This window comes from Oncorhynchus mykiss, chromosome 22 (assembly GCF_057628025.1).
Source record: "Oncorhynchus mykiss isolate SJ-2025 chromosome 22, ASM5762802v1, whole genome shotgun sequence".
NCBI classification, from domain to species: Eukaryota; Metazoa; Chordata; class Actinopteri; order Salmoniformes; family Salmonidae; genus Oncorhynchus; species Oncorhynchus mykiss.
Window position 1 is genome coordinate 58,754,947 of NC_143043.1, and position 16,587 is coordinate 58,771,533.

General features: G+C 50.0%; 1 protein-coding gene across 12 annotated transcripts in view; it reads right to left on the reverse strand.

The window, feature by feature from the left end:
* The window catches only part of dip2a (DIP2 acetate--CoA ligase A), a 200,069-nt gene that overhangs the window by 79,872 nt on the left and 103,610 nt on the right, over positions 1-16,587 (reverse strand). For 11 of the 12 annotated variants that reach the window (XM_090216476.1, XM_090216474.1, XM_090216475.1 and 8 more), the window contains 2 exons: positions 10,721-11,010; positions 9,050-9,160 (listed from right to left, as the gene is read on the reverse strand). In XM_090216476.1, coding sequence (XP_090072602.1) covers positions 9,050-9,160; positions 10,721-11,010 — 401 coding nt within the window. Of the gene's footprint in view, positions 1-9,049; positions 9,161-10,720; positions 11,011-16,587 lie in introns of those variants that run through there. The other variant, XM_090216483.1, reaches the window with a different exon arrangement.

Here is a 16,587-nt window from a genome sequence, read left to right on the forward strand (position 1 = left end):
GGCTATATACAGGGAGTACCGGTACAGAGTCCGTGTGGATGCTATATACAGGGGGTACCGGTACAGAGTCAGTGTGGAGGCTATATACAGGGGGTACCGGTACAGAGTCAATGTGGAGACTATATACAGTGGGTACCGGTGTGGAGGCTATATACAGGGGGTACCGGTACAGAGTCAGTGTGGAGGCTATATACAGGGGGTACCGGTACAGAGTCAGTGTGGAGGCTATATACAGGGGGTACCGGTACAGAGTCAATGTGGAGGCTATATTACAGGGGGTACCGGAACAGAGTCAATGTGGAGGCTATATACAGGGGGTACCAGTACAGAGTCAATGTGGAGACTATATACAGTGGGTACCGGTACAGAGTCAATGTGGAGGCTATATACAGGGGGTACCGGTACAGAGTCAGTGTGGAGGCTATATACAGGGAGTACCGGTACAGAGTCAGTGTGGAGGCTATATACAGGGGGTACCGGTACAGAGTCAATGTGGAGGCTATATACAGGGAGTACCGGTACAGAGTCAATGTGGAGGCTATATACAGGGGGTACCGGTACAGAGTCAATGTGGAGACTATATACAGTGGGTTCCGGTGTGGAGGCTATATACAGGGGGTACCGGTACAGAGTCAATGTGGAGGCTATATTACAGGGGGTACCGGAACAGAGTCAATGTGGAGGCTATATACAGGGGGTACCGGTACAGAGTCAATGTGGAGGCTATATACAGGGGGTACCGGTACAGAGTCAGTGTGGAGGCTATATACAGGGGGTACCGGTACAGAGTCAGTGTGGAGGCTATATACAGGGGGTACCGGTACAGAGTCAATGTGGAGGCTATACACAGGGGGTACCGGTACAGAGTCAATGTGGAGGCTATATACAGCGGGTACCGGTACAGAGTCAATGTGGAGGCTATATACAGGGGGTACCGGTACAGAGTCAATGTGGAGGCTATATACAGGGAGTACCGGTACAGAGTCAATGTGGAGGCTATATACAGGGGGTACCGGTACAGAGTCAATGTGGAGACTATATACAGTGGGTTCCGGTGTGGAGGCTATATACAGGGGGTACCGGTACAGAGTCAATGTGGAGGCTATATTACAGGGGGTACCGGAACAGAGTCAATGTGGAGGCTATATACAGGGGGTACCGGTACAGAGTCAATGTGGAGGCTATATACAGGGGGTACCGGTACAGAGTCAGTGTGGAGGCTATATACAGGGGGTACCGGTACAGAGTCAGTGTGGAGGCTATATACAGGGGGTACCGGTACAGAGTCAATGTGGAGGCTATACACAGGGGGTACCGGTACAGAGTCAATGTGGAGGCTATATACAGCGGGTACCGGTACAGAGTCAATGTAGAGGCTATATACAGGGGGTACCGGTACAGAGTCAATGTGGAGGCTATACACAGGGAGTACCGGTACAGAGTCAATGTGGAGGCTATACACAGGGAGTACCGGTACAGAGTCAGTGTGGAGGCTATATACAGGGGGTACCGGTACAGAGTCAATGTGGAGACTATATACAGGGGGTACCGGTACAGAGGCAATGTGGAGGCTGTATACAGGGAGTACCGGTACAGAGTCCGTGTGGATGCTATATACAGGGGGTACCGGTACAGAGTCAATGTGGAGGCTATATACAGGGTATTACGGTACAGAGTCAATGTGGAGGCTATATACAGGGGGTACCGGTACAGAGTCAATGTGCGGGTACAGGTTAGTCTGTATAGATAATAAACAGCAAGTAGCAACATTTGATAAATTGTTCAGCAGTCTTATAGCTAGCTGTTGAAGCTGTTAAGGAGCCTTTTGGTCCTAGTACCGCTTGCCGTGAGGTAGTAGGGAGAACAGTCTATGACTTGGATGACGGGAGTCTGACAATTTTTAGGGCTTTCCTCTGACATCACCTAGTATATAGGTCCTGGATGGCAGGAAGCTTGGCCACAGTGATGTACTGGGCCGTACGCTCTACCCTCTGTAGCACCTTACGGTCAAATGCCGAGCAGTTGCCATATTAGGCGTGATGCAACCAGTCAGGATGCTCTCGATGGTGCAGCTGTAGATCTTTGAGGATCTGGGGACCCATGACAAATCTTTTCAGTCTCCTGAGGGGGAATAAGCTTTGTCGTGCTCTCTTCATGACTGTCTTGGTGTGTTTGGACCATGACAGTTTGTTGGTGATGTGGACACCAAGGAACATGAAACTCTCAACCTGCTCCACTACAGCCCCGTCGATGTTAATTGGGGCCAGTTAGGCCCGCCTTTTCCTGTAGTCCACAATTAGCTCCTTTGTCTTGCTCACATAGAGGTTGTTGTTGTCCTGGCAGTGTGACCTCCTCCCTATAAGCTGTCTCATCGTTGTTGGTGATCAGGCCTACCACTGTTGCCGTCAGCGAACTTGGTGTTGGAATCGTGCTTGGCCACGTAGTCGTGGATGAACAGGAAGTACAGGACGGACGGGACAAAGCACGCACCCCTGAGGGGCCCCAGTGTTGAGGATCAGAGTGGCGGATGTGTTACCTACCCTCAGCACTTGGGGGCGGCCCATCCAGAAGTCCAGGATCCAGTTGCAGAGGGAGAGGTGTTTAGTCCCAGGGTCCTTAGCTTATTTATGAGCTTTGTGGGCACTATGGTGTTGAACGCTGAGCTGTAGTCAATTAATAGCAATCTCACATAGTTGTTCCTTTTGTCCAGGTGGGAAAGGGCAGTAAGCAGTGCGATTGAGATTGCGTCATCTGTGGATCTGTTGGTGCGGTATGCAAATTGGAGTGGGTCTAGAATTTCATGATGGTGTTGATGTGAGCCATGCCCAGCCTTTCAAAGCACTTAATGGCTACCGACGTGAGTGCTATGGGGCGGTAATCATTTAGGCAAGTTACCTTCGCTTTCTTGGGCACAGGGACTATGGTGGTCTGTTTGAAACATTTAAACTCAGTTTTTCACAATTCCTGACATTTAATTATAGTAAAAATTCAGTCTTACGTCAGTTAGGATCACCACTTGATTTTAAGAATGTGAAATGTCACAATAATAGTAGAGAGAATGATTTATTTCAGCTTTCATTTCTTTCATCACATTCCCAGTGGGTCAGAAGTTTAAATACACTCAATTAGTATTTGGTAGCATTGCCTTTAAATTGTTTAACTTGGGTCAAACATTTCAGGTAGCCTTCCACAAGCTTCCCACAATAAGTTGGGTGAATGTTGGCCCATTCCTCCTGACAGAGCTAGTGTAACTGAGTCAGGTTTGTAGGCCTCCTTGCTCGCACACACTTTTTCAGTTCTGCCCACAAATTTCTATAGGATTGAGGTCAGGGCTTTGTGATGGCCACTCCAATACCTCGACTGTTGTCCTTAACCCATTTTTCCACAACTTTGGAAGTATACTTGGGGTCATTATCCATTTGGAAGACCCATTTGCGACCAAGCTTGAACTTCCTGACTGATGTCTTGAGATGTTGCTACAATATATCCACATAATATTCCTACCTCATGATGCCGTCTATTTTGTTAAGTGCACCAGTCCCTCTTGCAGCAAAGCACCCCCACAATATGATGTTGCCACCCCCGTGCTTCACGGTTGGGATCGTGTTCGTCTGCTTGCAAGCATCCCCCTTTTTCCTCCAAACATAACAATGGTCAATATGGTCAAACAGTTCTATTTTTGTTTCATCAGACCAGAGGACGTTTCTCCAAAAAGTATGATCTTTGTCCCCATGTGCAGTTTCAAACCCTAGTCTGGCTTTTTTATGTTGGTTTTGGAGCAGTGGCATCTTCCTTGCTGTGCAGCCTTTCAGGTTATGTTGATATAGGACTTGTTTTACTGTGGATATAGATACTTTTGTACCCATTTCCTAAAGCATCTTCACAAGGTCCTTTCCTGTTGTTCATGGATTGATTTGCACTTTTCTCGTTCTCTAGGAGACAGAACGTGAGACAGAACGCGTCTCCTTCCTGAGGGGTATGACGGCTGCGTGGTCCCATGGTGTTTATACTGGCATACTATTGTTTGTACAGATGAACGTGATACCTTCAGGCATTTGGAAATTGCTCCCAAGGATGAACCAGACTAAATACAATTTATTTTCTGACGTCTTGGCTGATTTCTTTTTATTTTCCCATGATGCCAAGCAAAGAGGCACTGAGTTTAAAGGTAAGCCTTGAAATACATCCACAGGTACACCTCCAATTGACTCAAATTATGTCAATTAGCCTAACAGAAGCTTCTAAAGCCATGACATATTTTTCTGGAATTTTCCAAGCTGTTTAAAGGCACAGTCAACTTAGTGTATGTAAACTTCTGACCCACTGGAATTGTGATAAAGTGAATTATACGTGTAATAATCTGTCTGTAAAAAATTGTTCGAAAAATGACTTGTGTCATGCACAAAGTAGATGTCCTAACCGACTTGCCAAAACTATAGTTTGTTAACAAGAAACTTGTGGAGTGGTTGAAAAATGAGTTTTAATGACTCCAACCTAAGTGTATGTAAACTTCCGACTTCAACTGTATGTTTTTCTATTGTGTTATAGTCTGTACGTTTGTTTATGTGTAACTCTGTGTTGTTGTTTGTGTCACATTGCTTTGCTTTATCTTGCCCAGGTCGCAGTTGTAAATGAAAACCTGTTCTCAACTGGCCTACCTGGTTAAATAAAGGTGAAATAAATAAAATATATAAAAAATGTTGGCCCTGGATAGACTCTACTGAGGTTAGGCTTAACATGGTAGTATTTTATTTAGTGTAGGAGAGGAACATGCAGCCTTCCAACAGGGGGAAGGCCAGCATTGGGGTCCAAGGTAATAAGGTATTTTCTTTGTATCTTATTACTCTGACCTTTCAACACACTGGCCATGTGACCTTACTTCCATTCATTTCTAATGACTATGTGACCTTATTAATTTCTAATGACTATGCCTAAATCACGTACTCCAGGCTCCACTAGCTATATCAGTTGGAACTTAAAAGGAATTAACCACGTGGTCAAGCATAGTCGAATGTATGCTCATCTTAAGTCTTTAAGAACGGAATTTGTTTTTTTCCCCCAAGAGACCCATCTCCGGTCCGTGCTAAAACTAAGGAGAAGATGGGTCGACAAAAAATGTCCATTCAACATTGGTGTTAAGGCCTTAGGGGGCAGCCATCTTCTCTTTAGTTCAGAAAAGGCACCCTGTTTGTTTCCTCCCAAGTTATTTCAGATACTAACTGGCAGACATGTTATGGGGAAATTGTTTAACACACAGGATGTTCTGGCTAACCTCCATGGTCCTAATTGGGATGAAGCTCCATGTTTCTAAGACTTGATTGCAACACTTCCTGACCTCAACTCTCATTATTTGATAGTGTGAGGAGATGATTGTGCATTAACGTTACTCATTTTTAGAATACGAAAATGATTCTGGTCCATGGAGGAGCTCCTTGTCTGATCCACAGTGGAGGAGGAGGAGCTCCTTGTCTGATCCACGGCGGAGGAGGAGGAGCTCCTTGTCTGATCCACGGCAGAGGAGGAGGAGCTCCTTGTCTGATCCACAGCAGAGGAGGAGGAACTCCTTGTCTGATACACGGCAGAGGAGGAGGAGCTCCTTGTCTGATACACGGCGGAGGAGCTCCTTGTCTGATACACGGCGGAGGAGGAGGAACTCCTTGTCTGATCCACGGAGGAGGAGGAGCTCCTTGTCTGATCCACGGAGGAGGAGGAGCTCCTTGTCTGATCCACGGCGGAAGGGGAGGAGCTCCTTGTCTGATCCACGGAGGAGGAGGAGCTCCTTGTCTGATCCACGGAGGAGGAGGAGCTCCTTGTCTGATCCGCGGCGGAGGAGCTCCTTGTCTGATCCGCGGCGGAGGAGGAGGAGCTCCTTGTCTGATCCGCGGAGGAGGAGGAGGAGGAGCTCCTTGTCTGATCCGCGGAGGAGGAGGAGGAGGAGGAGGAGGAGCTCCTTGTCTGATCCGCGGAGGAGGAGGAGGAGGAGCTCCTTGTCTGATCCACGGAGGAGGAGGAGGAGCTCCTTGTCTGATCCGTGGCGCAGGATGGGGAGCTCCTTGTCTGATCCACGGCGGAGCAGCTCCTGTCTCCTTTGTCTTGATCACGTTCAGAGAAAGGTTGTTATGCTGGTCAACATGGCAAGGTCGCTGACCTCCTCCCGATAGGCTGTGTCCTTGTTGTCGGTGATCAGGCCTACCACTGTTGGATCATCGGAAAACGTATTGATGGTGTTGGAGTCGTCTATACCCCCTCTCTAACCGTGTGGAGTCTCCTATACCCCCTCTCTAACCCCGTGGAGTCTCCTTTACCCCCTCTCTAACCCAGCGGAGTCTCCTTTACCCCCTCTCTAACCCCGCGGAGTCTACTCCCCATCTCTAACCCCGCGGAGTCTACTCCCCATCTCTAACCCCGCGGAGTCTACTCCCCATCTCTAACCCCGCGGAGTCTACTCCCCATCTCTAACCCTGCGGAGTCTACTCCCCATTTCTAACCCTGCGAAGTCTACTCCCTATCTCTAACCCTGCGGAGTCTACTCCCTATCTCCTGGACATGCTACAAGGTTTTGGGAAATGTTCTGGTAATAAGTTAAACCTGACAAAAAGTGTGCTCCTCCCCATTAACCAGTCACCACATGAGTTCTGTTATACTCACAGACATCATTCAAACAGTTTAAGAAACTTCAGATTGTTTTCTATCCAATACTAATAATAATATGCATATAATTGCAACTGGCACTGAGTAGGAGGCAGTTCAGTCTGGGCACGCTATTAATCCAAAAATGAAAATGCTGCCCTCTATCCCAAAGAAGTTAACCAGTCAGCAGAAGGTTTCCCGTTTAAGGTTTCGCATCAGGTCTTTATATAAAGGTCACATGCTCATTTAAGGCTCTGTTTAAACATAACTTTAAAAAACACTCGTGCTAAGAAGGATTCTCTTCTCATTTCATTAGCATGTCGCATTCATTCTGTCAAGATGACTGTACTACCTAGGCTTCTGTACTTATTCCAACTGATTTCCAAAGAACTGGCCAGCTGCATGTCCAAACAACTGGCCAGCTGCATGTCCAAACAACTGGCCAGCTGCATGTCCAAACAACTGGCCAGCTGCATGTCCAAACAACTGGCCAGCTGCATGTCCAAACAACTGGCCAGCTGCATGTCCAAACAACTGGCCAGCTGCATGTCCAAACAACTGGCCAGCTGCATGTCCAAACAACTGGCCAGCTGCATGTCCAAACAACTGGCCAGCTGCATGTCCAAACAACTGGCCAGCTGCATGTTCAAACAACTGGCCAGCTGCATTTCCAAATTCATTTAAAATACAGTGTTCATAAAGTATTCAGACCCCTTGACTTTTCACCAAAAATGTTTACGTTACAGCCTTATTCGACAAATGATTAAATCGTTTCCCCCCATCAGTCTACACACAATACCTCATAATGACAAAGCAAAAACATGTTTTTAGAAATGTTTGCAAATTAATAAAATGTAACTAACTGAAATGTCACATTTACATAAGTATTCAGACCCTTTACTCAGTACTTTGTTGAAACACCTTTGGCAGCAATTACAGTTTTGAGACTTCTTGGGTATGACGCTACAAGCTTGGCACACCTGAATTTGGGGAGTTTCTCCCATTCTTCTTTGCAGGTTGGATGGGGAGCGTTGCTGCACAGTTATTTTCAAGGCTCTCCAGAGATGTTCGATCGGGTTCAAGTCTGGGATCTGGCTGGGCCACTCAAGGACATTGAGATGTTTCCCGAAGCCATTCCTGACTGTTGTCTTGGCTGTGTGCTTAGGGTCGTTGTCCTGTTGGAAGGTGAACCTTTGACCCATTCTGAGGTCCTGAGCGTTCTGGAGCAGGTTTTCATCAAGGATCTCTGTTCTTTGCTCCGTTCATCTTTCCCTCGATCCTGACTAGTCTCCTAGTCCCTGCCGCTGAAAAACATCCCCACAGCATGATGCTGTCACCAACATGTTTCACCGTAGGGATGGTGCCAGGTTTCGTCGAGTGATTTAAAGAGAATCTTGTTTCTCCTTGTCTGAGGGTTCTTTAGGTGCCTTTTGGCAAACTCCAAGCAGGCTGTCATATGCCTTTTACTGAGGAGTGGTATCCGTCTGGCCACTCTATCATAAAGGCCTGATTTATGGAGTGCTGCAGAGATGGTTGTCCTTCTGCAAAGTTCTCCCATCACCACAGAGGAACTCCGGAGCTCTGTTAGAGTGACCATCCTTACCTGACCTCCCCTGACCAAGGCCCTTCTCCCCCAATTGCTCAGTTTGGCTGGGCGGCCAAATCTAGGAAGAGCCTTGGTGGTTCCAAACTTCTCCCATTTACGAACGATTGAGGCCAATGTGTCCTTGGGGGCCTTCAATGATGCAGACATTTTTTGGTATCCTTCCCCAAATCTGTGTCTCGACACAATCTTGTCTCTGAGCTCTACGGAGAATTCCTTTGACCTCTTGGCTTGGTTTTTGCTCTGACATGCACTGTCAACTGTGGGACCTTATATATACAGGTGTGTGCCTTTTGAAATCATGTCCAAGCAATTGAATTTACCACAGGTGGACTCCAATCAAGTTGTAGAAACATCTCAAGGATGATCAATGGAAACAGGATGCACCTGAGCTCAATTTTAAGTCTCATAGCAAAGGGTCTGAATACTTATGTAAATAAGGTATTTCAGTTTTCTATTCTTTATAAATTAGCAAACACTTCTAAAAACATGTTTTCGCCTTGTCATTATGGGGTATTGTTTCCAGATTGATGAGGAACATTTTTTAAATCCATTTTAGAATAAAGCTGTAACATAACAAAATGTAGAACAAGGAAAGGGGTCTGAATACTTTCCGAATGCCCTGTAAACAGACAAACTAACATTGAAAATGTCTCTATTATTTTGGAACTGTTGTGAGTGTAACGTAAATGTGTCATTGTTTATTAGATACAGCATTTCACTTGCTTTGGCAATGTAAACATGTTTCCTATGCCTTCAGAGAGCAGGTAGGCACCACAAACCTAGTCCATGTCCCCTCCCCTGTCCTGTCCTTACCTTCCTGGTGAGGGGTACCTCAATGGGCACAGGGATCAGCTCTGCCAGCAGACATCCATAGAACGCCACCATAAACATCACAGGGTCACTGTTGGGGAACACTAGAGCAACCTAAAGAAAACACAGACATACTGTCAAAATCAACCTATAGGGTACATACTGTTACCATCTGTCTATAGGACACATACTGTCACCATCTGTCCCCTTCAACCTATAGGACACATACTGTCACCATCTGTCTATAGGACACATACTGTCACCATCTGTCTATAGGATACGTACTGTCACCATCAACCTATAGGACACATACTGTCACCATCTGTCTATAGGATACATACTGTCACCATCTGTCTATAGGATACATACTGTCACCATCTGTCTTTAGGACACATACTGTCACCGTCAACCTATAGGACACATACTGTCACCATCAACCTATAGTACACATACTGTCACCATCAACCTATAGTACACATACTGTCACCATCAACCTATAGGGTACATACTGTCACCATCAACCTATAGGGTACATACTGTCACCATCAACCTATAGTACACATACTGTCACCATCAACCTATAGGGTACATACTGTCAGCATCAACCTATAGTACACATACTGTCACCATCAACCTATAGGACACATACTGTCACCATCAACCTATAGGACACATACTGTCACCATCAACCTATAGGACACATACTGTCACCATCAACCTATAGGACACATACTGTCACCATCAACCTATAGGGTACATACTGTCACCATCAACCTATAGGGTACATACTGTCACCATCAACCTATAGGGTACATACTGTCACCATCAACCTATAGGGTACATACTGTCACCATCAACCTATAGGGTACATACTGTCACCATCAACCTATAGGACACATACTGTCACCATCAACCTATAGGACACATACTGTCACCATCAACCTATAGTACACCTACTGTCAACATCAACCTATAGGACACATACTGTCACCATCAACCTATAGGGTACATGCTGTCCCCATCTGTCAACATCAACCTGTAGGACACATACTGCCACCATCAACCTTTAGGGTACATACTGTCCCCATCAACCTATAGGGTACATACTGTCCCCATCAACCTATAGGGTACATACTGTCCCCATCAACCTATAGGGTACATATCTGTCAACATCAACCTATAGGACACATACGGTCACCATCAACCTTTAGGGTACATAATGTCACCATCAACCTTTAGGGTACATAATGTCACCATCAACCTATAGGGTACATACTGTTCCCATCTGTCACCATCAACCTATAGGGTACATACTGTCACCATCAACCTATAGGGTACATACTGTCACCATCAACCTATAGGGTACATACTGTCACCATCAACCTATAGGGTACATACTGTCACCATCAACCTATAGGGTACATACTGTCACCATCAACCTATAGTACACATACTGTCAACATCAACCTATAGTACACATACTGTCAACATCAACCTATAGGGTACATATTGTCACCATCTGTCTATAGGAACACACAACCACTGTGAAGATACAACTAATGCGACCTAAACTGTCAATAGCTGCTTTGACACAGTGACATACTGGCTAAAGGATTGGCTTTAAAACAGACAGAAGCTGCTTCGACATCTATAGGAGAGAAAAAGACCACTCACTCTATCTCCCGGCAGCAGTAGTGGCTCGTTCCTAGTGCTCAGTTTGTTCAGAAGCGTGAAGGCCAGTTTCTGGCTGCGTGTCCACAGCTTGCCGTAGGTAAGAGTGTACACTGGTTTACCAGCGTTGTCCAGGGCAGTGAGACAGGGGCTCCTGGGCTGGGTGATGCCCCAGCGCTGGAGGGAGGCCAGCAGGGAGGGAGGCCAGTTGGTCACTACACCCAGAGGCTCGCCTGCTAGAGGGGACATCTGGTTCCCCTCCGCCTTGGGCTGGTTAGGGTCCGGCTGCTGAACTAAAGAATTAACATGTTTTAATACTTTATCCAAGGTGAAAGAAGCTTACAGCATCCCTAACCCCCAGCATATCCATGTTCGAACAGAGAACAGAGAGAGATGGAGGAAGGAGAGAGAGAGAGGAAGGAGAGAGATGGAGGAGAGACAGATGGAGGAGAGAGAGATGGAGGAAAGAGACAGAGCAGAGAGATGGAAGAGAGAGAGACTTGTATATTTCCTCATGAAAAGCAATGTACTGAGCAAACATCAAATTGGCTTGTTACCAAATTACCATACGACAGACCATGTATTCACCCTGCACACCCTAATTGACAAACAAACAAACCAAAACAAAGGAAAAGTCTTCTCATGCTTTGTTGAATCAATTTGGCATGAAGGGTCTGCTATATAAATTGATGGAAAGTGGTGTTGGGAAAAAACGTACAACATTATAAAATCCATGTACACAAACACACATTTCTTTCCAAGGGTCGTGGGGTGGAACAGGGATGCAGCTTGAGAACTAGAACAGTCTGCAGCACCTGGCCTCATCCAACTAGAATCAGTAGAACAGTCTACTGTTTGCTAATGTTCTGGTTCTTCTTTCCCCAAGCACCTAGATCTTCTGTACAGATTGTCAGACTTGGGCCCTGGCAAAAAATCTCAGTAAGACAAAAATATTGTGTTCCAAAAAAGGTCCAGTCGCAAGACCACAAATACAAATCTGCTATTTTCATGGCACCACTCCACCAGGGCCCTCACCTCCTCCCTGTAGGCCATCTCGTCATTGTTGGTAATCAGGCCCACTACTGTTGTGTCGTCGGAAACCTGATGATTGAGCTGCACAGTCATGGGTAGACAGGGAGTACAGGAGGGGGCTGAGCACTCACCCTTGTGGGGCCCCTGTGTTGAGGATCAGTGAAGTGGAGGTGTTGTTTCCTACCTTCACCACCTGGGTGCGGCCCGTCAGGAAGACCAGGACCCAGTTGCACAGGGAGGGTTGCACAGATCCAGGGTCCCAAGCTTAATGTGGAGCTTTGAGGGTACTATGGTGTCGAAGGCTGAGCTACAGTCAATGAACAGCATTCTTATGTAGGTATTCCTCTTGTCCAGATGGGATAGGGCAGTTTGCTGTGCGATGGTGATTGCATCGTCTGTGGATCTATTGGGGCGATATGCAAACTGAAGTGGGTCTAGGGTGACAGGTAGGGTGGAGGGGATATTATACTTAACTAGTCTCTCAAAGCATATGACAGAAGTGAGTGCTACGTGGTGCTACGATAGTCATTTTGTTCAGTTACATTTGCCTTCTTGGGTACAGCAACAATAGTGGACACCTTGAAGCAAGTTGGGACAACAGACTGGGATAGGGAGAGATTGAATATGTCTGTAAACACACCAGCCAGCTGGTCTGCGCATGCTCTGAGGACACAGCTAGGATAACACGCTTAAATATCTTACACACGTTGGCCACGTAGAGAGTCCACAGTCCTTGGGAGCGGTCGGTGGCACTGTGTGATCCTCAAAGCGGGCAAAAAAAGTGTTTAGCTTGCCCGGGAGCAAGACGTCGGTGTCCGCGACGTGGCTGGTTTTCCCTTTGTAATCCGTGATTGTCTATAGACCCCGTCACATCTCATGTCTGAGCCATTGAATTGCGACTCCACTTTGTCTCTGTTCTGACATTTTGCCTATTTGATTGCCTTACAGAGATTATAACTACAAGGTTTGCATCCGTGTGATCAAAACAATCTTGAAGCATGGGTTCTGATTGGTCAGACCAGCGTTGAATAGACCTTAGCACGGGTACTTCCTGTTTGGGCTTCGGCCTATAGGAAAGGAGGAGCAAAATGGAGTCGTCATCTGATTTGTCGAAGGGCGGGGGAGGGCCTTGTAGGCATTTCGAAAGGGGGAGTAGCAGTGGTCGAGTGTTTAACCAGACTGAGTACTACAGCCAATGTGTTGATAGAACTTCGGTATCGATTTTCTTAGGATATGTGGTTTCCAGTTTACATAAAGCTGACCATTATGGACTCTTCATCCCTGAGAAAGCCCTAAAGGCTGAGCTTTTGGTGCAAGTCAGGGAGGGTTTAGTGAAGAAATACATTTTCTAGTTGAAAGATGACGAGGAGGAGGCTTCAAGAGAGGAGACGGCTAGATCTTCCAATGCCAAGTCGAAGGACAGGGCGGAGGAAGGGGATGCCCGTAACCACAACTACCCCTGCTTAACCCCGCGCACCACTCCTACCCCCTGCTTAACCCGGCGCACCACCCCTACCCCTGCTTAACCCGGCACACCACCCCTACCCCTGCTTAACCCCGCGTACCACCCCTAACCCTGCTTAACCCCACGTACCACCCCTCCCCCTGCTTAACCCCGCATACCGCCCCTCCCCCTGCTTAACCCCGCGTACCACCTCTCCCCCTGCTTAACCCCCCTTACCAGCCCTCGCCCTGCACAACCCCTTCCCATGTACCACCCCTACCCCTGCTTATCCCCGTGTACCATCCCTTCCCCTGCTTAACCCCACGTACCATCCCTCTCCATGTACCACCCCTCCCCCTGCTTAACCCCGCGTACCAACCCTCCCCTGCTTAACCCTGCGAACCATCCCTCCCCATGTACCATCCCTCCCGCTGCTTAACCCCGCGTACCATCCCTCTCCATGTGCCACCCCTCCCCCTGCTTAAACCCACTTCCCACCCCTCGCCCTGCTTAACCCCGTGTACCATCCCCCCCTGCTGAACCCCGCATACCATCCCTCCCCATGTACCACCCCTACTTAACACCGCGCACCACCCCTCCCCCTGCTTAACCCCGCGTACCATCCCTCCGCCTGCTGAACCCAGCGTACCACCCCTACCCCTGCTTAACCCGACTTTCCACCCCTACCCCTGTTTAACCCTGCACACCACCCCTACCCCTGCTTAACCCCGCGTACCACACCCCCTTGCTTAACCCCACGTACCACCCCTCCCCCTGCTTAACCCCGCGTACCACCCCTCCCCCTGCTTAAGCAAGCGTACCATCCCTCTCTATGTACAACCCCTCCCCTTGCTTAACCCCGCGTGCCACCCCTCCCCCTGCTTAACCCCTCCCCCTGCTTAACCCCGCGTGCCACCCCTCCCCCTGCTTAGCCCCGCGTCCCACCCCTCCCCCTGTACCACCCCTACCCCTGCTTAACCCTGCGTACCACCCCTCCCCATGTACCACCCCTACCCCTGCTTAACCCTGCGTACCATCCCTCCCCCTGCTTAAGCACACGTACCATCCCTCACTATGTACCACCCCTCCCCATGCTTAACCCCGCGCACCACCCCTACCCCTGCTTAACCCCGCGCGCCACCCCTCCCCCTGCTTAACCCCGCGTGCCACCCCTCCCCCTGCTTAACCACACATACCACCCCTCCCCATGTACCACCCCTACCCCTGCTTAACCCTGCGTACCACCCCTCCCCATGTACCACCACTACCCCTGCTTAACCCCGCGTACCATCCCTACCCCTGCTTAAGCACACGTACCATCCCTCACTATGTACCACCCCTCCCCATGCTTAACCCCGCGCACCACCCCTACCCCTGCTTAACCCCGCGTACTATCCCTCCCCCTGCTTAACCCAGCGTACCACCCCTCCCCCTGCTTAACCCAGCGTACCACCCCTCCCCATGTACCACCACTACCCCTGCTTAACCTCGCGTACCACCCTCCCCATGTACCACCCCTACCACTGCTTAACCCCGCATACCACCCCTCCCCCTGCTTAACCCCCCTTACCAGCCCTCGCCCTGCACCACCCCTTCCCATGTACCACCCCTACCCCTGCTTATCCCGTGTACCATCCCTCCCCCTGCTTAACCCAGTGTACCATCCCTCCCCCTGCTTAACCCCGCGTACCATCCCTCTCCATGTACCACCCATCCCCCCTGCTTAACCCCCTTACCAGCCCTCGCCCTGCACCACCCCTCCCCATGTACCATTCCTACCCCTGCTTAACCCCGCGTACCATCCCTCTCCATGTACCACCCCTTCCCCTGCTTAACCCAGCGTACGACCCCTCCCCCAGCTTAACCCCGCGTATCATCCCTCTCCATGTACCACCCCTCCCCCTGCTTAACCCCGCGTACCATCCCTCTCCATGTACCACCCATCCCCCTGCTTAACCCCCCTTACCAGCCATCGCCCTGCACCACCCCTCCCCATGTACCACCCCTCCCCCTGCTTAACCCCACGTACCATCCCTCTCCATGTACCACCCCTCCCCAAGCTTAACCACACTTCCCACCCCTCGCCCTGCTGAACCCCGCGTGCCACCCCTCCCCCTGCTTAACCCCGCGTGCCATTCCTCTCCCTGCTTAACCCCGCATGCCACCCCTCCCCTGCTTAACCCCACGTACCATCCCTCTCCATGTACCACCCCTGTACCATCCCTCCCCCTGCTTAACCCCGCGTACCACCTCTCCCCCTGCTTAACCCCCCTTACCAGCCCTCGCCCTGCACCACCCCTTCCCATGTACCACCCCTACCCCTGCTTATCCCCGTGTACCATTCCTCTCCCTGCTTAACCCCGCGTACCATCCCTTCCCCTGCTTAACCCCACGTACCATCCCTCTCCATGTACCACCCCTGTACCATCCCTCCCCCTGCTTAACCCCGTGTACCATCCCTCCCCCCGCTTAACCCCGTTTACCATCCCTCCCCCCGCGTGACACCCCTCCCCATGTACAACCCCTCCCCCTGCTTAACCCCGCGTACCACCCCTCCCCCTGCTTAACCCCGCGTACCACCCCTCCCCCTGCTTAACCCCCTGCACCACCCCTCCTCCTGCTTAACCCGGCGCACCACCCCTCTCCATGTACCACCCATCCCCCTGCTTAACCCCCTTACCAGCCCTCGCCCTGCACCACCCCTACCCCTGCTTAACCCCACGTACCATCCCTCTCCATGTACCACCCATCCCCCTGCTTAACCCCCTTACCAGCCCTCGCCCTGCACCACCCCTACCCCTGCTTAACCCCACGTACCATCCCTCTCCATGTACCACCCATCCCCCCTGCTTAACCCCCTTACCAGCCCGACCTGCACCACCCCTTCCCATGCTTATCCCCGTGTACCATCCCTCCCCCTGCTTAACCCCGTGTACCAACCCTCCCCATGCTTAACCCCACGTACCATCCCTCCCCCTGCTTAACCCCGCGCGCCACCCCTCCCCCTGCTTAACCCCGCGCGCCACCCCTCCCTCTGCTTAACCCCGCGCGCCACCCCTCCCCCTGCTTAACCCCGCGTGCCACCCCTGCCCCTGCTTAGCCCCGCGTACCACCCCTCCCCCTGCTTAGCTCCGCGTACCACCCCTCCCCCTGCTTAACCACACATACCACCCCTCCCCATGTACCACCCCTACCCCTGCTTAACCCTGCGTACCACCCCTCCCCATGTACCACCACTACCCCTGCTTAACCCCGCGTACCATCCCTACCCCTGCTTAAGCACACGTACCATCCCTCACTATGTACCACCCCTCCCCATGCTTAACCCCGCGCACCACCCCTACCCCTGCTTAACCCCGCGTACTATCCCTCCCCCTGCTTAACCCAGCGTACC